General features: G+C 39.2%; 3 protein-coding genes across 6 annotated transcripts; 2 read left to right on the plus strand and 1 right to left on the minus strand.

Moving 5' to 3' along the window:
• Positions 1 to 995: 995 nt before the first annotated feature.
• Positions 996 to 5,781, plus strand: nacc2l (NACC family member 2-like). Of its 3 annotated transcripts, XM_073861227.1 has the most exons (7): positions 999 to 1,586; positions 1,800 to 2,045; positions 2,381 to 3,210; positions 3,300 to 3,476; positions 3,611 to 3,716; positions 3,897 to 3,994; positions 4,400 to 5,780. In XM_073861227.1, the coding sequence occupies exons 3-7, from the start codon at positions 2,427 to 2,429 to the stop codon at positions 4,930 to 4,932; spliced, it is 1,698 nt and encodes a 565-aa protein (XP_073717328.1). In that variant the 5' UTR covers positions 999 to 1,586; positions 1,800 to 2,045; positions 2,381 to 2,426; the 3' UTR covers positions 4,933 to 5,780. The 3 variants fall into 3 exon arrangements, with proteins under 3 accessions (XP_073717329.1, XP_073717328.1, XP_055056633.2); XM_073861228.1 differs by lacking the exon at positions 1,800 to 2,045 and having other exon boundaries at positions 996 to 1,586; positions 4,400 to 5,781; XM_055200658.2 differs by lacking the exon at positions 999 to 1,586 and having other exon boundaries at positions 1,619 to 2,045.
• Positions 5,782 to 13,908: 8,127 nt separating this feature from the next.
• On the minus strand, positions 13,909 to 18,486 carry fam78aa (family with sequence similarity 78 member Aa). 2 transcript variants are annotated; one of them, XM_055200661.2, is made up of 3 exons: positions 18,079 to 18,484; positions 17,590 to 17,834; positions 13,909 to 15,764 (listed from the first exon to the last, which is right to left on the minus strand). In XM_055200661.2, exons 2-3 carry the CDS (start codon positions 17,622 to 17,624, stop codon positions 15,236 to 15,238), a joined length of 564 nt encoding a protein of 187 aa, XP_055056636.2. In that variant the 5' UTR covers positions 17,625 to 17,834; positions 18,079 to 18,484; the 3' UTR covers positions 13,909 to 15,235. The 2 variants fall into 2 exon arrangements, with proteins under 2 accessions (XP_055056636.2, XP_055056635.2); XM_055200660.2 differs by having other exon boundaries at positions 17,590 to 18,486.
• An 888-nt stretch (positions 18,487 to 19,374) lies between these two features.
• Positions 19,375 to 24,895, plus strand: plpp7a (phospholipid phosphatase 7a (inactive)). Its single transcript, XM_055200659.2, has 2 exons — positions 19,375 to 19,954; positions 23,228 to 24,895. The coding sequence occupies exons 1-2, from the start codon at positions 19,483 to 19,485 to the stop codon at positions 23,614 to 23,616; spliced, it is 861 nt and encodes a 286-aa protein (XP_055056634.1). The 5' UTR covers positions 19,375 to 19,482; the 3' UTR covers positions 23,617 to 24,895.
• The last annotated feature ends 1,028 nt before the right edge of the window (positions 24,896 to 25,923 follow it).

Here is a 25,923-nt window from a genome sequence, read left to right on the forward strand (position 1 = left end):
CATAATGGTGGCTTTCTATGCTGTCAATTCATTTTGCTTTTCAGTGCTTTGAAGAATATTTTTATGTAAAGTCTATTTTGGGAGGTGGTTGTTCTGTATATGGACGGTTTCAGCGGAAACAACATAAACAATTGGCTTTTGTGGCCCAAACTTAACTTCTGGCAGTCCCCCAGACCAGTAGAGTCCCTCTAGGGTAGATTATTTCTGATAACAATTATATAAAGTCAGTAACCATCTCAACACGTGTGTCCGATGAAACCATCTATTTAAATACGTCCTCCCAGGGGAATCATTATTTTTTGTATAAAGAAGACTGTATTGTGTCTTTCAAATAAAAAGTAATTTCCATCCTAAGTAGCATCAAATGCTCGCGCATTTATTTTTTTGGCTATCAATATTTTATACATATTACTTCTATAATGTATTTTTACATGGGCTGTAATGGAAGGATGCTAGTTTAAGTTTCCTACAATGTCCTTTTGAGATCAATTTCCCGGGATTCATTTATCAGTCAGGAGTGTGGTTGTATATTCAGAGATCGTTCTGAGAACACCGTGTAACTGCGACTTCAAGTCTAAGCACAATGCGAGGTCATTTAAGTTTTTCTTTTCACAGCTGTAACGTTTATGTCTGTCCTCTAGTTGGCGGTAGGGAGTCTCCCTCTGCTTCCCAGCTTAGACTGCAGTCTGTCCTCCCCAGGGACGTCATACATGTGACCACACTAACGCTGTCTATTACTGAAGATCCAGCTGTCAACTTGACAGATATGTGCATGGGCACTCTTGTCTCCAAATGTTTAACTGTCAGTCTTTGGATAGTATGAGGATATATATTCCTCAATGACTGCAAGTAGTTTGAGATTGATTTGTACATTAAAAATGTTATGAAACACTATAAAAATTCATGAGACGGCTCAAAGTTTGATCCGTTTCAGCTGGATTAATTTCAACCAAGTTTTTGCAGGGCGTGTGTCTGCCACACTTTATTGATTTCTTTTCTCCCGTTTGATATGGGAACTGACACTAGCATATGACAGACCTCTTTACGTTTCTGTCTAATAGCGCTGACTCACGTCGTAGCCCGACGGCGTCTTGGCGCTAAAGCCAACGAGTCGAGCACAGAAATGCACTGGCTTTTCTTCCATCCCACTTTGCAGACTTCACCGCCCCACTCTTTCTCAGACACTGTACTCTTTCATCCGTGGGTCTCCTCTAGCGCAAACTCATACACGCGTTCTTAAACGCTTCTCGGCTTCTGATCTGACATTCAGAGCAGCTTCGAGACCGAAGCTTGTTTTTTCCTGCTCTTATCGCTCGAGTGTCTGTCTGATGCTGTGTTGGCACATCTGATTGGGTATGCAGACTCTGTACTGAGCATGCCAGCCTGTGACAGGGACTGCATTGCAGGGCTGCTCTCCTGGCACACACCATTTGTCTGCCCTTAATGTAAATAATCCTGAGCACGGAGCCGATCGTGGCAGAGACAGCATCTGATGGATTACGCGTCTGCGCACGTTTCGCTTGACGCATGGAGGTTGAAATGGGGTGAATGCGCTCGTTCTTCTCCTTTCTTCATCTATGATAAAAGTGAGCCATTAGTCTCTCTCTCTCTCTCTCTTTACGTATGCCTGTCTGTCTTTTGTCTCCATCGCACATGAACACGTTTACTCTCTGCAGGGCAGTTATCCGCATCAGGCTCTCTCTCTCTTTCTCTTTCCCTCTGCCTCTCGCTCTCTCTCACTCTGTGTGTCCTTAAATGACTTTCCTTCAGTCTCACTCCCTCCTCCTTTCTCTCCCCAGTCTCTGTGTCTGTGCCTATAGCCGCTCTCCCCCTTCTGTGACATACAGTAGATGGTGCATCGATTGCACACAGACGCTCGCGTTCCCTCTCGCTGGCTTGCTCCTGTGCGGGAAGGAAGAGGACGGATTGAGACGTGTTCCTCTGCTTCTCGCGCTAGCTTCTCTTATTTTGAGCTGATGTGAAGAGCCTGGCTGTGCTCGCTCTCTCTCTCTCTCTCTCTCATCTCGGAGGATTCTGCTATAGAGGTCAGGTTGTGGCAGGGTGAGGAGGGTTGGGAGGGGGGGTGGGTGGGTGGGTAGGTGGTCTGGGTTGGTGGGTCACTTTTCAGCTTCTTTCGAATACTCGTGAGCGAGCTTATGCTGAGTTGCCAAACATGCAGACTATAGTAACGGTGAGGTAAAGAGAGGTGTTTACCGAGGGAGTTGCTGTGCAGTCTTTCTGTCGCATTTTTTTGCTCTGTCTGCTGTGTTTCTGACATTTAACGGCAGTTCAGCATTGTGATACCTTTGCGTTAGTCCTTTCTAGTTTGTTTATCAAACTTATCCAAGTCGTCCTTCATTCTGACTTTCTGCTGTCTTAGATGTCTGGTGAGAACATCTTGTCTTCTTCAGAGATCTGAACCTGGCATGATGTCACAGCTCCTGCACATGGAGATTCCAAACTTCGGCAGCACGGTTCTGGACAGCCTGAACGAACAGAGGCTGCTGGGACAGCACTGCGATGTGGCCATCATGGTCAACGGTCAGGCCTTCAAAGCCCACCGTGCCGTGTTAGCGGCCAGCAGCTTGTACTTCCGTGATCTGTTTAGCGGTAGCACCCAGACTCTTTTTGAGTTGCCCTCTTCTGTGGCCCCGTCCTGTTTTCAACAGATCCTTACGTTCTGCTACACGGGTAAAATGACGGTGAGCGCCAGCGATCAGCTCATGGTCATGTACACTGCGGGCTACCTTCAGATCCAGAACATTGTGGAACGGGGAATGGACCTCATGTTCAAGGCCAGCGCTCCGTATTGCGACTCCCAGACGTCTGCCACAGACGATCCTCCCAGCCCAAACAACAACAACTCCCTGTTGCTAGGCGACCAGCCCACAACTGTCTGCAGGATCAAGGAAGAGAAGCTGGAGACCCCGGTGTGCGCTCAGAAGCAGGCAGAAGAGGACAGGGGACAGAGGGGCAGATCTTCAAGAAACAGTGCTCTTTTCTACACCGCCGGGGGCAGTAACGGAGTCATATCCGTGTTGCATCCCTACGAGCACCCGAGCAGAGACCACGCTAGCCCCGGGGCCTCCAGCCTCCCGACCACAGACAGCCCAACATCACACCAAAATGAAGAAGAGGACTTTGAAGATGACTCGTACGAAAGCTTAACAAACGGAAAGATTTACGGGGGCTCGTCCGGGATCTATGGAAGTAAATGTCTTTTAATGGTTTTGCTCTACAGTTACAGCTCTAAAGGCTATGGATTAACCCCCTGTATGATCTGTCATGTCTCTTTCTAGTTCAAGAAAAGATGGAGGTGTCCTCCCTGCCTCTCTCCTTGGAGAACCGTTTTTGCGTTCTTCTAGGAGGAGACAGAGAGGCTCTGCCTGCCGGACTCATCAGCCAGATTGGCTACCGTTGCCACCCTGCTCTCTACACGGAAGGTGATCCCGGAGAGAGGCTGGAGCTGATTGGAGGTGAGGCCTACATTATGCCACCCTGATTGAAACTCTATGTACACTTGAATTATTTATCAGTTTAGACTGAGTCATTTGAGTCACCGATTCAGGGTTACGCACTCCTTGTTTCTTTGTTGTTGGTGCTTCGGAAGGATCTGGTGTCTATATGACACGTGGGCAGCTGATGAACTGTCACCTTTGTGCTGGGGTCAAGCACAAGGTCTTGCTGAGACGCCTTCTAGCTGCTTTTTTTGACAGGTAGGCAAAATGACAGGCACGCTTGTGTAACTGCAGAATGAATGAAGGCTTAAAAATGATGCCAGAATAAGTGCCTACACATTCACATATTTCAATGGTAACTGTGAGGACTTCATGGTGTTGTTGGAATAATATTCTGTGTGCGCCCTCCAGTGGTTGACTGTGGTATTTTGTCTATAGGAACACACTGGCCGACAGCTGTGGAACAGGAATACGTTCCTCAAACTGTGACCCGAATCGCAAACCACTGGACAGCCGCATACTCAACACGGTGAAACGTGAGTTGCTCTTTGCTGTGTTGTTATATAAGCAAGATTTAAAGTTAACACAGTAGAAATATTAACCCTTTAATGTTCTCAATGCACCTTTCTTATTGTGTTTTTTTTTTATTTGTGCACTTCATTCCACACAAAATGACTATGCTTTTTGGCTGTTGTTCCTTTCCTGTTTAATACGCAGAGAATGCTGTAGGTACTGTAGGTTCTGTTTTTAGAAATTGTCACTTTGTGCCACTATTAAAGCATTGTTTGTTTGGCTCAGCCAGATTGGGGGCTGAGCTATCTATTAAAGAAACAATTTTTTTGCAATTCCATTACACATGTTAGGTTTAAGCTATAGTTTCCCACATATCTTTATTCAGCACTAATGTTTCTTTTTGTCCTTTCTCCTTTTCCTCTCATTAGTCTACTGTCAGAACTTTGCCCCTAACTTCAAAGAAAGCGAGATGAATGTGATCGCAGCAGATATGTGCACCAATGCCCGCAGAGTTCGCAAGCGCTGGCTCCCCAAGATCAAGTCCATGCTCCCAGAGGCGATCGAGGTGTACAGGGGGACTGCGGTTTTGAGCCAGGTGGAGGGAACCACCCACCCAGGTGGCGGCTTTCCCTTTGAATCTGAATTCAAACACCTGACTGCGTCGAATCTCACTCTGGAGCAGCATCTCTATGGAGACTGCAGAGAGGCACTGAGGAACGGCTCTCACTTCACGGGTGTCGGTGTGGACAAAGGTGAAGCGGCCAAGCCGGAGCCAGGACGAGCCAGAGAGCCGGACAATTCGCAGGAAGCGGAAAAGTTTCCTGAAAGTCCCGAGAGAGCGGCCAGCGTGCTCGCCATCAACCCAGGCAGCAAGAAGGGGGAAAGAGAGCGGGCCGCCAGCAGCCCAAGACCTCAGAAAGAGGAACAGAACCGACAGAGAGCAACTAAAGAGGACCAATGACTTCCTCCATCTTCTTATAAACTGGTTTGCAGCTTCTTACACCCCAAAAGGATCACTCTATTAAAATTGGCTTCCGTGCCACCGAACATAACATAAACGCTGCATGATCAAGGAAACTGGACGTATACATTTTTTTCCAGGACCTCTGCATCGAATATAAGTAAATGCGGTAACATATACAAGCCCTAAACGTAAAGGCAGTCTGCGGAGTGATATTTTTCTTTTGTTTTTATGAATGCATGTAATGCATAAGCTGTGGCATTTCTGATTAAATACTCTCACCGGTTACAGATACAAATGGATCATGGACATCTGCATGGCAAAAACAAGTGAAGGACAAAGACTCTCTTAAATATAACACAACATACATTCTTCAAAAAGCAGAACTGTAGCGCTTTGGGACTCCAGCGTGAACGAGTTACTGTATGTACAGTATAAGCTGATTGTGGGACTGCTGAGTTCAGTACAGTAAGGAGACTGAAGCAGTCCTCTAGAGAGTTTACAGGACTCTCAGTTTTCCCTCTAAAGCGTTTTAATCTTAATCCTGTTCTCGAGCTGCTGTATAGTAAACGCTTGCTTGGTTTTTTTGCATTTCAGCTGGTCTGGACATTTGAAACGCGATTGTATGATTGCTTTTTGGACGTGAAATAAAGGAAAGGATTATTTTGAGGGATAACTACGTGCTGATCGTTATTAATCGTGGACTTTCGTTAAAAGAAGGAATATTTATTATAAGTGGACATAAAAACAAGCTCAGTTATATTCAAATCAATACAGTAATCATTAAAGTTAAAGAAAAAGAAAAGTTTTTACATAAATAGAGATCTTACAGTGCAATACATTTTCATGTCATATATTATATCATAACATATACAATATTAATATTAAAATATGAACTCTCATATGCTTCACTGAACAGTGGCTAACTTCATGTCTGAACTTCTGTACTTTTATAAATGTAAAGATCCCACGACAATTCATTTTGTGAGATGGCTAACTCGTATTAATTAGTTTTTATACGATTTGTTTTTGTCCCACTGATGTCTTGTTGGGTTTAGGGGTGGGGCTTTCAATTAAGTACGTTGTTGCAATGCTAAAAAGTTGTGACTGCTGGATTAGCGCTATGCTAGTTTATGCTATATGCTAGTGTTAAGGCTGAAGTTCTATTGAAGTTACGGTTACATTTTGCAGGTCCATACTGAAAAAACATCAACTTACTACTCAGAAACGTCCATTAACAAAATCCAAACAATTGATTATTCCTCAAAATCTGTATATTTGTCTGATACAGGCTCAAACATAAGGTCTATTTACACGCAGACAGAGCTACTGAAGGAGCTGCTCTGAGAAACAGCCAATCAGAGCAGAGCTCAACATTATTATTCATGACCCTTTCAAATAAGGTAATAATAGACCATTTCATTCTAAAGGCAAATCCTAGGGTTGTAAATGGACATGCAAAACCGTCTCTAAATAATTTTTGCTCTTAATGAAGCCACATACATTTTATGTAGATATCAGAGAACAATTTAACACATTATTTTAATGCATTCTTTGGCACCTTTAGGCTAAGAATAAAAGTATTTTTAAGTGGTGTATGCTTTTACTCAGTGCTTCTCAATTATTTTCTGTCACGCCCCCCCTAGGAAGAAGTAAACATTTCGCGCCCCCCAACTCTCCGCCGCGACTATAAATAGTATAATTTGTCTATAAAATGACACATCTGCAAAACATTGTATCCTTATTAACATTAAAGAAAACACAAAAATACAAATATTGATCAACTTACAACAAAGAATAACTTTATTAACATTGTTTTTTAGTCTGTAACAAAAAAGACTTAAAATGCATCAATTTGCCTGAAAAAAAACAATCCTTATTTAAAGTATAATATTTTTTGACCATTTGATACTGAAAATTTAAATTAAATATAATCAATAAATAATAATAAATCTCAAGCGGCTTATCAGCGTGATTGGGGTGTAATGTCTTTTAGTGACAGTGCAAAAAAATCACTTCCCGAAAAAGTATTTTCCCCGGGCTCTCGTGCGCCCCCCCCTGGTGTCGCTTCGAGCCCCCCCTGGGGGTCCCGCCCCACTATTTGAGAAGCACTGCTTTTACTGAAAGACTTTTCAAATGTTACAGAGTTTAAAAGGTGATGCATTGCACGAATGGCACATATATGACACAATGTATCACAAATTTAATGTAAAATTTATTTTAGGACGGCCGACTTCGCCAGGACTCCCTGGAAAAAGAGATTGCTCCTAATCTTATTGGGACCTTCCTGGAAAAAAAATTAAATAAAGACAGTTTGAGAATTTACAGATACAGATAATGGCTGATAGGATAATTGTTTTCTTATCTAACTCATTTGCCTATCTAGATAAAACATCTCAAACACAACACAGACTTGCTTCAAGGCCACACAGGTTTTTTCCTTATATACATGGATGCTACTCTGCATTTGTTTCCATTTTGTTTCCATTTGCTTGGTTCTGGAAGAAGAATTATTGTAAGATAACGCTGAATAAGATCTTTATTGGGTGCTTCTCAATTCTTATTTGTGCATCTTTGCTTCCTTTCTTGGCGCCTTGGATCCACTCCCCTAGGATGCGATGGAAGGACGCAAGGATATCCTCACTCTCTCTAAGTTAATTCTCTATGATCAAATATCAAGTGCATTAAAAACTAAAAATATTAAGAAAAGTTTATGTAAGCACATACTTGAAAAGTATTCATAGCCTAACTACATTCAAATAAAAACAAAATACAGTTTATATGTGTATGGTGATTTGAGAATATGATGATGTAAAGGGTTTTAAAGGATTTCAATTTTCTTAAAAAATAAATCCAGATAATTTACTCACCACCATGTCATCCAAAATGTTGATGTCTTTCTTTGTTCAGTCCAGAAGAAATTATGTTTTTTGAGGAAAACATTTCAGGATTTTTCTCATTTTAATGGACCCCAACACTTAACACTCAACACTTAACAGTTTTTTTTCAACGGAGTTTCAAAGGACTCTAAACGATCCCAAACGAGGCATAGGATTCTTATCTAGCGAAACAATTGTCATTTTTGATAAGAAAAATAAAAAATATGCACTTTTAAACCACAACTTCTCGTCTATCTCCGGTCCTGTGATGCGCCAGCGCGACCTCACGTAATTGCGTAGTGACGTAGAAATGTCACATGTTGCATATATGAAACGCACATTTGCGGACCATTTAAAACAATAAACTGACACAAATACATTAATTAGTATCATTCGACATACAACAACATCGGAACGGTCCTCTTTCTCCACACTTGTAAAAACTGGGGCGTAGTTTCGCATACATCATCCGTGACGTATGATGTCACGTTGGCGCGTCACACGAACGGAGGAAGACGAGAAGTTGTGGTTTAAAAGTTCATATTTTTTATTTTTCTTGTCAAAAATGACAATCGTTTCGCTAGATAAGACCCTTATGCTTTGTTTGGGATCGTTTAGAGTCCTTTGAAACTCTGTTGAAAAAAACTGTTAAGTGTTCAGTTATGTGTTAAGCTTTGGGGTCCATTAAAGTCCATTAAAATTAGAAAAATCCTGAAATGTTTTCCTCAAAAAACATAATTTCTCGACTGAACAAAGAAAGACATCAACATTTTGGATGACATGCCGGTGAGTAAATTATCTGGATTTTTTTTAAAGAAAATGGACTAATCCTTTAAGTGTAGCTCCTTAAAAGTTAAAAGCTCAAGATATCAGTGTTTTCCTAAAAGAGTTGCGCTATGACTCAGCATGCAACCTTTGTGAAGTTAAATTATGGAAGACGTGCAATTTATGCGGATTAAAAGTTTACAAACAAACATTGCTGTCTATGATGAATATTGAACCTGAGGCCCTCCAGTGGTGCCAGTATGGAGCTCGCTGTGGCATGCAGCTGAGGTTGAATCCTTTATCTGAGCGAGGATATTTATAGCCCAGGAGACTCGTAACAGAACATCCGCAGAGTACAGCTGATCTCACAATATCACAGACTCTCCAAGTGCTGCTGTGGCTCATTTTCACCCTTTAAAACTTTTTTACACGCATACACATTTTTACTTTTGTTACTTTACCCTGAATGTTTTTCAGTCTTCCAAATGCAAATTAATTTGACAATGATTTACACATAAAAAAGAAAGAATCCTACATCGCAACTCTTTATTTATTGTATACTTCTGGTGGTGTTGTAGAGGCATGCGATGTGACCATAAGAAAGTATTGTCCAGCATACAAGAGATGTTGCATGTGGCTCGTGTCCCGGAAACACCCGAGGCATTGAGCAAATCTGAGCCATGGTGGTGGAAAACACTGAATCAGGTGACAGCAGTGTTTTACCATCCACAATCCAAACTCACTGTAACGAACAGAAACCAAACTATTCCTGAAACACTACAAATTGAATTCTATTTTTAAACCTTTCTTTTTTAAGATTACACTCTCAATGTAATGTAATGTAATATAATATCCTCATTACCAGATGGATAAATGCATTACCAGAGGCAGTGTTCAGATGGTTAGGATAAGATCTCCGATACATGTGCATGGGGAGCTGGCAGACCACATTTCCCTCCAGTTGATCTGACAGGTATAGAGGCACAGCAGATCCCTCAAGCCAATGAAAGTGGACTCAAGCTGTTAAATTGGCAAGCTAGCCAGAATCCGGCAAAGCCCACAGGCTGGAAAGGTGCTGCCACTGTACATATATACAGTATGCAATGCATTCCCTGAATCACAATAAACTAGCTTGTAAATTAAAATGTAATATTACAGGAAATTAAACATTTTACCAAGCTATAGAAGAAACTGTAGTATGTTAAAATTGTGTAGCTTGTTTACATATTGAAAGTACCATTATGTTATACACTCACTTAAAGGATTATTAGGAACACCATACTAATACTGTGTTTGACCCCCTTTCGCCTTCAGAACTGCCTCAATTCTATGTGGCATTGATTCAACAAGAAATGTTGGGCCTTATTGATAGGATAGCATCTTGCAGTTGATGAAAATTTGTGGGATGCACATCCAGGGCATGAACCTTTCGTTCCACCACATCCCAAAGATGCTCTATTGGGTTGAGATCTGGTGACTGTGGGGGTCATTTTAGTACAGTAAACTCATTGTCAAGTTCAAGAAACCAATTTGAAATGATTCAAGCTTTGTGACATGGTGCATTATCCTGCTGGAAGTAGCCATCAGAGGATGAGTACATGGTGGTCATAAAGGGATGGACATGGTCAGAAACAATGCTCAGGTAGACCATGGCATTTAAACGATGCCCAATTGGCACTAAGGGGCCAAAAGTGTGCCAAGAAAACATCCCCCACACCACTACACCACCACCACCAGCCTGCACAATTGTAACAAAGCATGATAGATTCATGTTCTCATTCTGTTTACGCCAAATTCTGACTCTACCATCTGAAGGTCTCAACAGAAATCGAGACTCATCAGACCAGGTAACATTTTTCCAGTCTTCAACTGTCCAATTTTGGTGAGCTCGTGCAAATTGTACTCTTTTTCCTATTTGTAGTGGAGATGAGTAGTACCCGGTGGGGTCTTCTGCTGTTGTAGCCCATCCGCCTCAATGTTGTGCGTGTTGTGGCTTCACAAATGCTTTGCTGCATACCTTGATTGTAACAAGTGGTTATTTCAGTCAAAGTTGCTCTTCTATCAGCTTGAATCAGTCCATTCTCCTCTGACCTTTAGAGTCAACAAGGAATTTCGCCCACAGAACTGGTGCATACTGGATGTTTTTCTCTTTTCACCCCATTCTTTGTAAACCCTAGAAATGGTTGTGCATGAAAATAAGTAACTGAGCAGATTGTAAAATACTCAGACCGGCCCGTCTGGCACCAACAACAATGCCACGCTCAAAATTGCTTAAATCACCTTTCTTTCCCATTCTGACATTCAGTCCACACCCCTAAATGCATTTAAGCAACTGCCATGTGATTGGTTGATTAGATAATTGCATTAATGAGAAATTGAACAGGTGTTCCTAATAATCCTTTAGGTGAGTGTATTATTCATGTTATGGTGATCAAATAAACGTTTAATAACTCATTATGTGCATTCCTTGGGAATCAAACCCTTGACCCCGGTGTTGCTAATGCAGTGCAATGCACATCCAGTTGAGCTAGTGTCTTAGCCGTGTCTTACCATCATACCATGGGGAAAATATTGATGTGATGTTTAGCAACGGACAGGGGGAAAAAGATTAGTGGGTGGAGCTGATGTGAGATTGACAGACGTATACGCTAGGCCACCAGAACATGGTCAGAACTCAGACCACCTTCAGCGCAGGTGAAACCAATAAGGTAACAAAAATGTGATTTCAGTACTGACCTCAAAAATATGACGGTGTTAGAGATGATCTCTGGGATCCAGTTGAAAGATGAGCGAGTGATTTATCACTGATTTGCTTTGGCATACAGGCTGAGTCCAACTTAAAATAAAAACTCAATACGCTGGAATCTTCCCTTTTAAAGCTGCAGCTGAGGCCTTCAGGAGATCCGCAGCGGTTTCATTTAAAACTTTCAAGGTGAGTTAAAAACCCAATTTGCATAAAATTATAATCAGTTTACATTAATGCATTGGGCAGACACTTTTATCCAAAGTGACCCTATACCCACATATGACATCTTTAGACATTTGTTATTATTAAGTCATGCAGATTATAACATTATAATTTCTTCAATGACTTATACAAGGCTAAAATTTTCAGCATATAGAAAATGCGTCGACATGTAGGGAATGACTACAGCATTCTTATTTTGATGCTATGTTAGCTCTTACTGTGGGCCTATTGGGGCCCTTCAAGTCTTTTCATGGCAGCATCCAGCTGAAGCATGAAGATTTACAGTATCCAAGGACTGACTGTACTGCAGTAAGCTAATGCAACACTTAAAACAGTTAAACTTACTGTACGTGTTACATTCTCACCTTCAGTTAAGACACAAGACGTTCACATTGAATTGTGTTGAGCAGAGATGTCCTATATTAAACATTTACTTAAGTAAAGTTAGTAATGATTCATTACACCTGCATCACCTGTAATGCTGTAGTAAATTAAAATCATTTCTTTTCAATTGGAATAATTCATGAGATTATAGTACTGTCGTATACGACGGTCATAAATATGACTAGGCTGCACTGCCAAATGTTCGATTTTATGAGTTTTATTCGTTTCAGCTCCATTTTCTTTTCATCAGTAATTAAATTCAAAGTGTTGGAAAAATGCATTAAACATCAGCACTACTTAAAAATTACTTAAACATTTTATGCACCCATTAAACTTGGGTTTTCCTTTTTAGTGGGTTGAATTTTTTAGTGTTCACTAAATTTGTGCAAACAAGCAAAATATGACACATTATTTAGGCTATATTATGGGGCACACAAAATCACCAAATATTACCAACATGTCAGTGTTCTTATCATAATATAGAGGGCATATGCATTGACGTGACTTTTCCACGTGACCACACCGGAGCACGCCCTGTTGAGTGGCATACGTTCAACAAAATGGCTAGTTTTCATAGCTGCTGCTGCGAAAATGCCAGTAAAACTGACTATTATCAGCTTAAATTGAATTGACTTGATAGCAGAGGTGGACAATACCAAGCATCTGTGCTTTATTAGAGTGTTCGTCTTGGAAAAATTTTTACTTCACTACATTCTAAAGCATAGAATCATACTGTGTATTCTTTAATATTGCATATTAAAATGTATTTAATACCTAATTACATTAAAATTGTGTACTTTTACTTGATTAAAAGTATGTTAATGTACTTAAATATTAAATGTAAAACTAAAACTTCTATTTATGAAATGTAATAGAGTAAAAATTATGATAATATGCTTTGGAATGTATGTTTTCCAAAGAAAACACGGATAAAATACAAATACTTGAAAAATACTTTTAAGTAGAAAGTAAAACATCTGCTTGATAGTGACCCTAGCAAATTGTTAACCACCTGTGGTCTGTGGACGTTGACATGAATAATCAATTTACTTCTCCTTTCGGTGTTTTTTGGCAGTCTGTAAAATAATATCTCCAAATTCTTGTCAAATCTGTTAGTACAGTCACAGCACAACAGCTTTTTCCCATTTCAACAGGTTTTCCCCATGTTTTTGCTGATTTCACACTGTACACAAATTTGTTAATTTGTTTATTTTCAAATTTTCAAAATTTTTTTATTTTCAAATTTTCCAAATTTGTTTATTTTCAAATTTTCAAAATGTGTTTATTTTCAAATTTTCAAAATGTGTTTATTTTCAAATTTTCAAAATGTGTTTATTTTCAAATTTTCAAAATGTGTTTATTTTCAAATTTTCAAAATGTGTTTATTTTCAAATTTTCAAAATGTGTTTATTTTCAAATTTTCAAAATTTGTTTATTTTAAAATTTTCAAAAATGTGTTTATTTTAAAATTTTCAAAATTTGTTTATTTTCAAATTTTCAAAATTTGTTTATTTTCAAATTTTCAAAATTTGTTTATTTTCAAATTTTCAAAATTTGTTTATTTTCAATTTTTCAAAATGTGTTTATTTTCAAATTTTCAAAATGTGTTTATTTTCAAATTTTCAAAATTTGTTTATTTTCAAATTTTCAAAATTTGTTTATTTTCAAATTTTCAAAATTTGTTTATTTTCAAATTTTCAAAATTTGTTCATTTATATATATATTTTAATACATTTAAATGAATAAATACACAAATAAATATTTTAATATTTGAATATATATTTAAATATATTATATTTATTTCAAATATATTTAAAAATATGTTTGAATCAATTTTTTTGCCATATGGGCTATGCTGTGATTAACATGTACCAAATATTCATCCAAATGTTTAGCGTAACCACCTACCTAAAGCTGGAATCCTGTCATGACGTCCCTTTTGTAATGCTTTAACTGAATTTATCAAGTTGAGCAGCAAGATTATGAAAATCACACCCCAAAACCTGATGATTTATTGTGATAGAGGCTGAAAAACTCCAAATTCATAAAAAATAAGAGTACCTGAAACACACAACTTGCTCCAGCAAACCTCCCTCTAAAACATTTGAAAACAGCTGCAGTAAACAATTCACAGTATAAGTTCAGTCTTAATCTCATAAGACACCATGCGCACAATCTACATGTGACATGTTTGCAATTGTTACATTAAAGCAACACTCTGTAGTTTTTTGACATTTAAATAATGTCTTATTATGTCAGTGGTAGAACTCTTACCTGGATGAATTCTACTGCGGCTGCAACCTGATTAGCCTCCTAGCTGCTACAACCACACTCTGTAAAGTCCAATTTATAGTTGGGCGTAAGGTCTACGCCATAGGTTATCCGTAGCATCTGTGTAGCTCTGCGTAGTCTGACGTGCACCTGGCCCAATTTTTAACAGCGCGTCAGTTCTACGCTGACTGATTCCCTCCTGTCAGGTCAAAAAAACTGCGTCATAGGTATTTCCATTTGCGTGGACGACGCAGAAGTATATATATGAAAACTGATGCGTATCCTACGCCATCGCGGCTACGCCCTAGGACTTATGCACAACTATAATGAGTCCTGGGGCCTCATTTATAAAGCGTGCGTATGCACAGATTTGATCGTAAAGTTTTTCATAAATGATCGTAAGATCAAATGGTTTCTACGCAGCATTTTATAAACGAGTCCCCTTAAGTCGCATTGGTCGGGTTGGAGCACACAGCCCCTCCCCTGCCTGCAAAAGAGTGTCTGATACCACTGGCACTGTTGTGCTTTTCAACCACATGGGGGAGCCGTAAGCCAAATCTTACTACATAGTGTTGCTTTAAAAGAAAAGGCAACAGAATCTGTATATAGCGTGTAAAACTTTGGGCACATCTGAAAAACAATATGCCTCAAATGTTTAAATAAAGCCCGTAGGCTCAAACTGTGTGCACAATTTCAATTGGGCATGCATCAGAAACATACAGTTTTATAAACTAAAGGCAACATTTCAATCTAGGGTGAGGTATGCAAAGGCCACAAAACGCTTTGTCTTGCAAATGACAAATATTAAAATATCCAGAAACTGAAATATTCTCAGGGTTCTACATTTTTACAATCCAAACAATACACAGTGTTAAACTTGTATCCTTAAATGTAGCCGTCTAAACCATCAATAAATACACAAATAATAATTTCTTTAGAAACAAAATCACTGTAAATATTATTCTCACTAATTCACTCCGTTTAAACAAGCATAAAAACATTAATGTTCAGGCAGAAAAGGAAATTTCTTCATGGCTTAGTATTTTGGAGGGATAACAACAACAGGTCGCCCGTTTTTCGGCTGCCACATTAGAACCTGGGCATCATTTGCATTAGGCTTAACTAAGGCATTTAACGGGATGGGTTCATTCCTAACCAGGACTTGAGGCTGTTCCTGGATCAGTGGTTCCACAAGCACGGCTCTTTGGCCCAAAGGCATCTTTGGATCCACTTTAATAGACAGCTGCATTCTCCAGCGGATGGTTCTGAGTAACACCATCTCGGCCGTGGCTTCGTTCATGGCTACCAGCCAAGTGGTAAAGCGTTGGTCTCTCTGGATGGCACTCAGGAGAGGAGGGCTGCTGGTTGTGCCAACGGGGACGCTCCAGGTTACACTTGGGCAGAAGTTATCATTCATACTGACGGTGAGTGTGGTGCTTTTCTTAGTAGGACCCACGACTGTGTACATCTCGGTGGTGCAACCGTACCAAGGATAATTCACACCATCTGAATCGCTGATCGCCTGGATCTGCCCGCATTTTATTTCTGGCAGCTCCCAGCTGGAACTAAAAAGGGATGAAATGTCATTAACAGGATATTAAAAGAGCATTAAAATGTATTCAATGTATGCATTTGTCTTGTGACTTACAGTGCATTCAAGTGTTGCGAACACACATGGACAGACTCATGCTGCACTTTCTTTAAAATATGTTTGCTTTTAAATTGACTAATGTTGGAATGCCCTACTAAAAAACAGCTAAACCAGCCTAGATTGGTTGGCAACTTTTAGCTGGTCTCCCAGCTTGGTTCTAGCTGGTGCCACATGCTGGTTTTAGAGGGGCTTTGACCACTTTTTAGCTAGTCAAGCTGGTCTTGACTGCTCAGGCTGGAAGACCAGCTGACCCACCAACTTGACCAGGCTGGAAGATCAGCTTGAGCAGCTTTGCCAGGCTGGGAGGACCAGCTTAAACCAGCAACTTGCATCGAAAACCAGCTAAGAGAGGCCAACCAGCTTAGCCAAGCTGGCCAAGGTTCCAGCCTGGTCAAGGTGGTTTTAGCTGGTGAGTCAGGTTGTAGTTAAAAGGAAGGGGTGGGCGATAAATTGCCTACTATTTGTGATTAGTAGTAAATCGCCATCACCTGCTTTCAAATGGATAATTTACTATACAATTTATCGCCTACCCCTATTAAACCCAACATCTTGCAAGATTTATAGGCCATGGACCCGGTGGGTCCAGCTAATAAGTCAACCTTTAAAGTCAACCTGCTAAAACCAGGCTGGGAGACCAGCTATAACCAGCCTACCAGCTTAGGGTGGTTTTAGCAGTTTTTTCAGTATAGGATGACAAACACTTATTTGCTATGCCCCCACCCATCTGGACCCCATTTCAACAGAACAAACAGACTGGTAGCTGTTAACATTAAACAAGAGTACACCCTACTGGAAAAACCAGCATAGACCAGCATAATGCTGCATTCCCACCAGCTGCGATAGAGGCGTCAAGCGCGAGTGATTTCAATGTTAAGTCAATGTGAAAACGCGTTGACGGGGGTCTCAAGGTCAAACACACGAGTTGAAAAATGTCGAACTTTCGCGGAAAAACGTGCCGCGTTAACCAGTCAGGAGCTTGCTCTAGTAGTGACGTAATTACAGGAAGCGAGCGAAGTCGCAGAAGCCCTTCCCATGACACGAATGTGTGAATGTCGAAGTTTTCAACTTGGGCGAAGACGCGTTTGAGGCGAATAGCGCGTGTTTGCGTGGTAAACGCGCCGCCCATGTCGTGTCATTCGCATTGCCCCACGCAAGCGTCTGATCGCGTCTTTGCATTGACTTTGTATGTAATCTACTCGCGCAAATCGTTGAACTTCTGTCTGGTGTAAACCCACAGTTAAACACGGCTGGTGTGAACCCATGGTAATTCTCCTGCTGGTCCATGCTGGTTTAGCTGGTGGTTTTTCCAACAGGGCATGGGGGAAACTTTTCAAAACGTTTCAAAACAAGAAATTACAAAGAAGTTTATCTATTTTAATGAATAACTCCCGTGTGAAGTCATGAAAAATAAATGCTGACTTGACTGGATCTTGCAAAAAATATGAATAAATTATCTTGGTAAAGACAAAGGCTTGCAGTAATTCTTTTAAAACTGATGCTGGTAAATGGCAAGCCTTTTGTCCCGCTAATGGGGTGTGTTCCACTTTCCTCTGTCTCGGAAACAATCCCAGGAAATTGGACAAAAAAACATTACTAACAAAAACCATCTCTGCACATTTCCCACGCATTATCGTGCCAGTGGCCACGATGCCACGTAGGAATGCTGAGATTTTGCCTTTAAAAAAACAGAAGCTTTACCAGAATCATTATTGCAGAAATAAATGTCGACTTCTACTCACACTCCTTCATTTTCATATACGTTGAAGAAATCCATTTGACTGCAAGCCTGGATCCAACCCACAGTCCAGATCTCTTTACAAGTAACAGGTGGCACCAGAACTTGAGCTGAAGCCCTGAAGTAAGGAGTGCGATATCTCAGAACCACATTGGAGGATTCATCGATGACAGTCGGGTTGGGATCAATGGAGGTGTGCAGTTCCAGTACTGTGATGTTTTCTTGAAAACTTGGTTTGGTTTTTAAACTCTGTATACATCCCATTGTAAAAACTATTAGCTGAAACACCCATCACGAAAAAATAATGGACCCCTCATTACAGTAAAATTATAACATGATTTTTGATATAACAGAAAAGTCATTGCTCAAAAAAAGAAAGAAACATTATAAGGACATTAAATAAATATATAAGTATATAAAGTGTATTAAAGGATCCCAAAATAAGCATGTCAGCTCATGGGAGCATTTGATACGTAATAAAAAAAAATAACACCTGTTAGGCTCCGTCCAATAATGCGCCATTACGCTCCACTACAAAGTCCCGTGGATAGTTGATGATCCATAATTGGAATAGTCCATCAGTAAAAAGAAAAAGTATTTTTGCAAAGTATAAATCCATACAGTTTATAGTTACACTTCGATCTCCCAGCTTCGTCTTCTGGCACCAATTTGTGGTGTCAAATCCAGTTGCGGTATATTTGGCATATTTGCGAGAGATTTAGCGTGCGTGACCAGTGGGGTTACTTTCTTTCGTCTTTGCCCTATTAAAGGTTAGCCGGGTTCCTCTCGTGTAACACAATACTACTTCAGCGGTGGGCTTTTTTTACCCAAGCGGCTTATAATTAGACTTCCCTTCCTGAGGAGCTTTTGCATCCTGGGTATTGTAGTTTTGTGACACCCGCAAGAGTAAATACAATTTTTACATTTTTTTTTTTTTTTTTTTTTTGATTTATTAAATCCAATGTCCACAATAAAGATTTCAACCTGACAACTTTCCTCCTGACAAAAGGTAAACTAGGGAAATTTTAAGATACAACATACTTTTAATAATAATACTAATAATGTAATTATTATTATTTAACTAATATTTCATTCGTTCAAATATTTTATTATTTTAATTACACCACTTTAACACCAGTTTTTACATATTAATAAATGTGTTTATTTTGTTAAACAATTAATTCATTTATTCATTAATTTATGCTTATTTTATAGCGAATTTAATTGCACTTGATTCCGTTAATGTACATTTTATGAAAAACACATTCTGCTTTATTAAAGGGATATAGTTCACCCAAAAATGAAAATTCTGTCATCATTTACTCACTCTCATGTTTTTACAAACCCGTATAAATTGCTTTGTTGAACACAAAGGAAGATATTTTGAGGAATGTTTGTAACCAAACCGTTTGTGAGCCCCATTTACTTCTTTTTTTTACTATGCAAGTGAATTATGGGGCTCATAATCGTTTTGGTTACAAACATTTCTTAAATATCTTCTTGTTCCTCAGAACAAAGACATTTAGTCTACAGGTTTGTAACCACATGAGAGTGAGTAAATAATGACAGAATTTTCATTTTTAGGTGAACTATCCCTTTAAAATATATTTTAGTAAAGATTGTGAAAAGCGCAGAAATCTGCATTGAATTAAGTCACGATCGTCAAAGGTTAGGTTGTGTTTGTCTTGATTTTAACCGTGCAGCAGAATACACAGACATGTTGATGCGTCTCATGTATCCAGTCGGCTGGTATGTCTATTTATAGTCTAACTGGAACAGAAGTCTCAACACTTGGAGTCAGACACGATCGGGGAATGGACTTGCAAGACTCACTCTCGTTGTGAACAAAAGGACACTAAAACACATTTAGACTGAAAAACTCCTCAGAAAAAGCAAGATGCCCGCGAACCAGACTCGATCCAGGGTGAGGGAGCGTAACAACGTGCTGAACCGACCGGAGTTCATGTCCCTAAACCAGCCTTTAAAAAACGCTAGCGCTGAAGCGCGCGGCGGCGGCGCGCGGAGGATGTCGCAGCAGAGACCACAACCATGCCAACGCCAGCAGAGTGAGAACGCACAGCAAGAGTCCACCGAGAATAATAAAAAGGAGTTGCCAGAAGAAGACTGCATGCAGTTGAACCCATCGTTTAAAGGAATTGCTATGAACTCCCTTCTGGCCATAGATATCTGCATGTCCAAGAGGTTCGGCGTGTGCGCGCACAAGACATCGTCGTGGGGGAGCGTGCGCTCTATGGTTAATCTGCTCGCGCTCACCGGCCATGGCATTCCGTGGATTTTCGGTACACTTGTGTGTCTCACGAGGAGCAACACACTGGCGGGTCAAGAGGTTTTGGTCAATTTGCTGTTAGGTGAGGTTTTTGATACTGCACTATTGGAAATAGTGATGCTGGAGGATAGCTGACTTCCAAATATATGTGTCGCTATGTAAACATTACTATTTTGGTCCGACACATGCTGATGTGAACTAGTACTAGAGGGGTCGATCAGACAGCTGCAGACACGTCTGAAAAAACATCCTTGAAAGAAATCCTTATATGTCCATGTGAAAAAATACTGTAGTATCCTTTATATGTACTAATATAGTAAACTGTAGTAAAATATCCATATCTAACCTCCAATATCCAACCTATGTTTTAAGCCTTAACCATGACAAATATTAATGTATAGGCCTATTACATACAGTATTTATTACAATTGATCAATTTACTACAACGTTTATCCTACAGAATACCATAGTAATAAACATTAACAAAGTGTATAATTACTATAATATATGACAGTATTATACAATTTACTAACGTTTACCATAGTAAATACTAAAGTATACACTATAAAAAAATTCAAGTGGGTCTATTTAAAATAACATTAAATATCTAATATTTTTGAGTATTGACTTTGAGTAAACAATCAATATCAAACCTTGAGATGCTCATCATGTTTAACTTAGTTGGTTAAGTGTGATGCTTTTGACATAAACTTCAGATGAGTGCTCACAATATGCCAATCTTTTTGTAGCTCTTAAAGATGCTGTTGGGTTTGTAGGTCAGTGGATAAGGGAATACTCATGTCCATGTGACTATTCATTAAACTTGTTCGTTTTCATTGCATTTTTATAATGAAATGTTTTTACATTCCTAATAAGTCACACATCTATTCCTATTTTTATCACTTACATTTCACTGTCCTTTCATTTTACCGTCCTTATGAATTTACAACTACAAGTAATATATGGAGAAAAACTGCTTAATTCTTTCTTTGAGAAAAAGTAAAAAAGTCAATACAACCCATTCAGCTGCGACTTAGCTATTCAAGATACAGCTCAAGTACCTTATTGCTTTTATAAAACATTTACCACACAATACAAATATTAGAGGTGCAGTGTGTGGGTTTTGGCGGCATCTGGTGGTGAGGTTGCGAATTGCAACCAACGGCGTGGTCCGCTGCTCACCCCTTGCTTTTGGAACGCGTGGAGAGGCTTCGGTGGCTGCCACTGGACAAATGTATCATTGTGGGAGACAACTTATTAGAAAAGGGATTGTCCGTTGGGGGCTTCTGTGGAGAGTGGTGGCGCAGAATGGCGGCTTCCATGTGGGGGGACCCTCTTTGTGTGTTGATGAAGGGCTCTCATTCTAGGGTAATGGGCACATAGCGGTTCATTATGAAAGGTCTTTATACATCCCTGATAATATAGTTTTGTATATTATTTTGCATTTCTGTCAAGAGATCCTTCTAAAAATTACACACTGCACCTTTAAAGCAACATATATATATATATATATATATATAATATATATAATATATATATATATACACACACACAAAACGTTCATTAAAGGTGCAGTGTGTAATTTTTAGAAGGATCTCTTGACAGAAATGCATAAAAATATACAAAACTATATTACAAAGACCCTTTATAATGAACCATTATGTGTTTATTACCTTAGAATGAGACCTATTTATCTACATACAAAGAGGGTTCCCTTACATGGAAGTCACCATTTTGTGCCGCCATTTTTCTACAGAAGCCCTTAACGGACGATTTTTTACTAAGTCGTCTCCAACAATGACATGTTTGTCCGGTGGCAGCTACAGTAGCTTATCTATGTGTTTCAAAAGCAAGGGGTGAGCAGTGGACTACGCCGTTGGTTTCGCAACCTCACCACTAGATGCCGCTAAAACGTACACACTGCACCTTTAAGTAAAATCACTAAAAGTCTTCCTTCCACTGGAAAAATAGCCCCTGACTGACTAAGCATTTAAGGCGGGGTGCATGATCTCTGAAAGCCAGGTGTGTTCGACTTCATGCGGCGCTGCGCAGACCGATCGGCGACTGACTTGAAGCAGTGCATGCCGGTTAGTAATTTTGTCCGACTTGAGCTGGCGCTGAAGGCACGTGACTGTGTTATGTAAGGAAAAATTGACGACGGGCCATTGAATTATAAGAAAATAATGCACACCCAAGGTGCAATGCCGTTACACCGCGGGTGTGCATTATTTTCAAACAATTCAAATTACCAGAGTCAATTTTTCCTCTTATACCACGGTTACCACAAACATTGCTCTGGTGCCTATTTTTAAGACATTTGAAAAGTTAGGTGTGCGGTTATCAGAAATTAATGCATACCCACGGAACATTTCTCAGCCAATCAGAATACAGCATTCGACAGACCCGTGGTATAAATGGTTTTAAATTACAGCGAGAGCGTTTCGAGAGTAGCCGGCCGGTGCAGCCTCTCCAGAGCAGAGTTGTGATGACGACACAGCTCTTTGTGATTGGTCGCCTCACTGATGACAACGATCACGTGCGTTTCAAGTTTAATCCAATCTTCAGTTCCACTAATAAACATTATAAATTCATGTTAAAACACGCTAATATGCATACATATGTTATATTGTGTTGTGTTACAAAATAAAAATATAAAACTCTATTGGTATTGTAATTATAGGCTTGTTTCCCGTTATTTTCGGGCATGCAATATAAACAGCAATTAAAATATTAGATATAAAAACAAACCTTTTTATTAAAGGGTTTGTTTTTAACAAATTCACCATCTTATTCACTTCATTCGAGATAAAAAAAGGAAACACGGGGCACACGTCTCTACGGCAAGCAGCAGGTGTCCAGCTTGATGGCTCCGTCTTCGCTCCTCCCTCGACTGCAAGCGGCAAACCTCGGCGATCGGTCTGCACAGCGCCAGATGATCTCGAACACACCTAATGTTGATATTTAAAAGCACCTAAAACACGCCCCTACCCCAATATAATCTGGACCTTCTTTTGATAGACCCGCCCCAAACATACGTAACCCAGGCAACGATGTTGGTTATTAGACACGCCCCTTACTGCTGATTGGCTACAAGTGTGTTTTGGTACTCGCCCCGACTCCCTTTTCCAAAGTAGTTTCCAAAAATCATGCCCCCCGCCTTTAACAGAATGTTTCACATATGTTTACGTTGCTAAGGGTGCCCCACATTTATACACAACATTATTGGGTGCTGCGGTCATATTTTTTACGTAAATAAGTCCCAGCTATGGACCAATCAGAATCAAGCACTGTAACTATTTGCAGTAGCCCTATATTAAATAAAGCAAATGTAAACATGTTTTCAATTGTTTTGCAGCTCTTTTGCTGGATGTGATGACTGTAGCAGGCATGCAGAAGCTAGTTAAGCGCAAAGGGCCCTGGGAAATGGCACCCAGTTTCCTTGACTACCTGGCCATGGACATGTATTCTTTCCCAGCAGCCCATGCAAGCAGAGCAGCCATGGTATCTAAATTCCTGTTAGCACACTTGGTGCTTGCAGTTCCTCTGCGTATTTTGCTGGTGCTGTGGGCGGTCCTCGTCGGCACATCTCGTGTGCTGCTGGGTCGACATCATCTGACAGATGTTGGATGCGGCTTTGCCTTGGGATTCCTCCATTACAGTTTAGTGGAGAGGGTGTGGTTGTCTTCTAGCACTTGCCAGACTATTATCTCCATAGGTACATTTAACTGGAGCCCCTTTTACTGACCTTTGCGTGTCATCTAATAGATTTCCAATGTCTTTGCATCTTTTTTTCTGTTAAGTGCCCTCAATCTAAATTGAAAAAAAAAAACATCAGCAGCATTATTTGTATTTAAACATAAATCGGCACAAATCTATAGGTCTAATTTTACATTTTCTTTCCTACTTGTGCCAAAGTAATACAAAATGTTAGGAAAAGCCCATTTTCCCACCTATTATGCCAATTTTTCTCAGGTGTGTCCTGAATCTGTGTACCCCACGGATCATTTATTATGGCATGTCAAAAATGCACCTATTTGGGTGAAAGCAAAAGCGTGCTGTTTTCGTGTCTGTACCTTTAAATGCAAATGAACTACTGCTTCTCACTCCCTTACCAAAATAGACAAGTGAGTGCTTTCATTTTAAATAGATCTGATTCCTGTGAACAGTCTGAGACAATAGCATCTCACTATTGATATATGGCGGACAGCTACAACTCGCTGATGGTAATTCAAGACTGTCAGTTAGTGCTGTGGGCGGGGCTTTATCAGTGTGATGTCACATTAACAAGAGAATCAAAATGGCATGTCTAATAAGACACGGGGATTAAAAAAAGAAGGTGTGGGGTGGTTGTGTTCACACATGTCAAAACACATTTATGTCCAAACATACATTTTGCATAATAGGTGCCTTTGCATAAAAGGGATGCTGATGTAAGTATACTTACTGCTAATATTGATAAAGGCCAAATCAGTATGTGTAATATGTTTGTAATAGATGATAATGAATTTTATTGATCACAGTCTGAGAACATTTGCTCAGGGACTTTCTCAAGCAGCATCAAAAATCATGTCAGATTTCTATTTTCTTGGAATTGTATGTCAATTTGAGACTTTATACAATGCATTTGAGATGTTTTAAATGATCATGGATGATCATGGACTGTTTTGAAACTGTTTGAACTGCACTGGTTGTCCGGAGTTTAAATTAAGTTATATTAATATCATGTTATTCTGTGACGTGTCAGATGTACATTGATAAAATTACTTCAGTATTTATACTGAGCATTTCAAGCACACGTTTTACTTTTACAAGAATAGGTTCTTTGTATAAAATTGTATGTTTTATATCCAAATTCTGCAAGCCCCAGGTGTGTCATTTTGTATGATTTCCACAGTATAGGCCTTTCATAAACAAGAATCAGGTGAATTAATGAGATGCATAATGAGATGTCTTCTACTGCTGTACAAACTCAAAAATGGCATAAAACTATGACAAAAAATAAATAAAAAAGTTGTTCATCTTCTTTTTTTGCTAATATCATATTTGAATATTTGTATATGTTGGTTTTGAGTAAACTTGAGGTCTACAGCTTAACTAATTTTGATAAGTCAATTTAAAAACATGTTTCATTAGTTACTGATTACTTTTTTTACAATGTTCATGCAATAAGATATCTATCATTATAAGATTATAAATTGATGGAAGGTTTAATATGGGAACAACATTAACTTGTGGTGTTCTTTAAAAATTAAATGAACATTTTTCATGCCAACTTTGTAGATTGTAAGACGTAATAATGCTTAGTTCGCGTAACCAAAGGCTGTTTTATATTTGTAAACATTTGCATGTGAAGAAAGGGGTTGAGTTTAATGTGTTGAGACCAAACGCACAAACTGATTAAGATGGTTGCTTAATAGTTCAGCAGCTGTCTGTGTCAGTCTCTCTGCTCACATTTTGCTTATAGCAACGTGTGACCCTGACTCAGCAGTCTATAAATACCAGCAGGGGTCGGTCTCTCAGCCCATGAATATCAAACCCACTGCCACTGTGACCTATATTATACATTTGTAAATACTAAATAATTATTAGCACGGGGAGTAGAAATGTTGAATAAACTGTACATATTACAGTATAGTTATAATTTATATCATTGATGTGGAAAATGTTGATATTTGTTTCTTTACGGACATTTCAAGAAGCAAATTCTTTTGTGGATTGAGCAAAATTCTTTGTAGGGTTTATAAAGGTATTAAAAACCCAACCCTATGAATAATAATACCTTTTCCTTAAAAAACACATTCTATAAGAGCAGTTACACCATCTGTATATAAGAATCATAAAATCAATTAAATAATAATTTAATTATATTAAATATATAATTTTTAATTATATACATTTATTTAACTTATATAAAATCTTTATTTTATTTATTTATTAAATATTATTACACTGTAAAAAGAGAAAGTTGAATCTACTAAAAATCTACTAAATCACTTTTAGTACAAAATTTAAGGTGATAAATTAGATTTTTTTAGGTGTTACCAATTGAAG

The sequence above is a fragment of the Misgurnus anguillicaudatus genome, chromosome 22 (assembly GCF_027580225.2).
Source record: "Misgurnus anguillicaudatus chromosome 22, ASM2758022v2, whole genome shotgun sequence".
Taxonomy (NCBI): Eukaryota; Metazoa; Chordata; class Actinopteri; order Cypriniformes; family Cobitidae; genus Misgurnus; species Misgurnus anguillicaudatus.

Coding starts and splice junctions, on each gene's coding strand:
- fam78aa (XM_055200660.2), bottom strand. CDS start 17,849: ATGGGATGTATACAGAGTTTAAAAACCAAACCAAGTTTTCAAGAAAAC. Junction 15,765..17,589: donor GTATATGAAAATGAAGGAGT/GTGAGTAGAAGT, acceptor ATCCCTTTTTAG/TTCCAGCTGGGAGCTGCCAG.
- plpp7a (XM_055200659.2), top strand. CDS start 19,483: ATGCCCGCGAACCAGACTCGATCCAGGGTGAGGGAGCGTAACAACGTG. Junction 19,955..23,227: donor TTTGGTCAATTTGCTGTTAG/GTGAGGTTTTTG, acceptor ATTGTTTTGCAG/CTCTTTTGCTGGATGTGATG.
- nacc2l (XM_073861228.1), top strand. CDS start 2,427: ATGATGTCACAGCTCCTGCACATGGAGATTCCAAACTTCGGCAGCACG. Junction 3,211..3,299: donor CTCGTCCGGGATCTATGGAA/GTAAATGTCTTT, acceptor GTCTCTTTCTAG/TTCAAGAAAAGATGGAGGTG. Junction 3,477..3,610: donor GAGGCTGGAGCTGATTGGAG/GTGAGGCCTACA, acceptor GTGCTTCGGAAG/GATCTGGTGTCTATATGACA.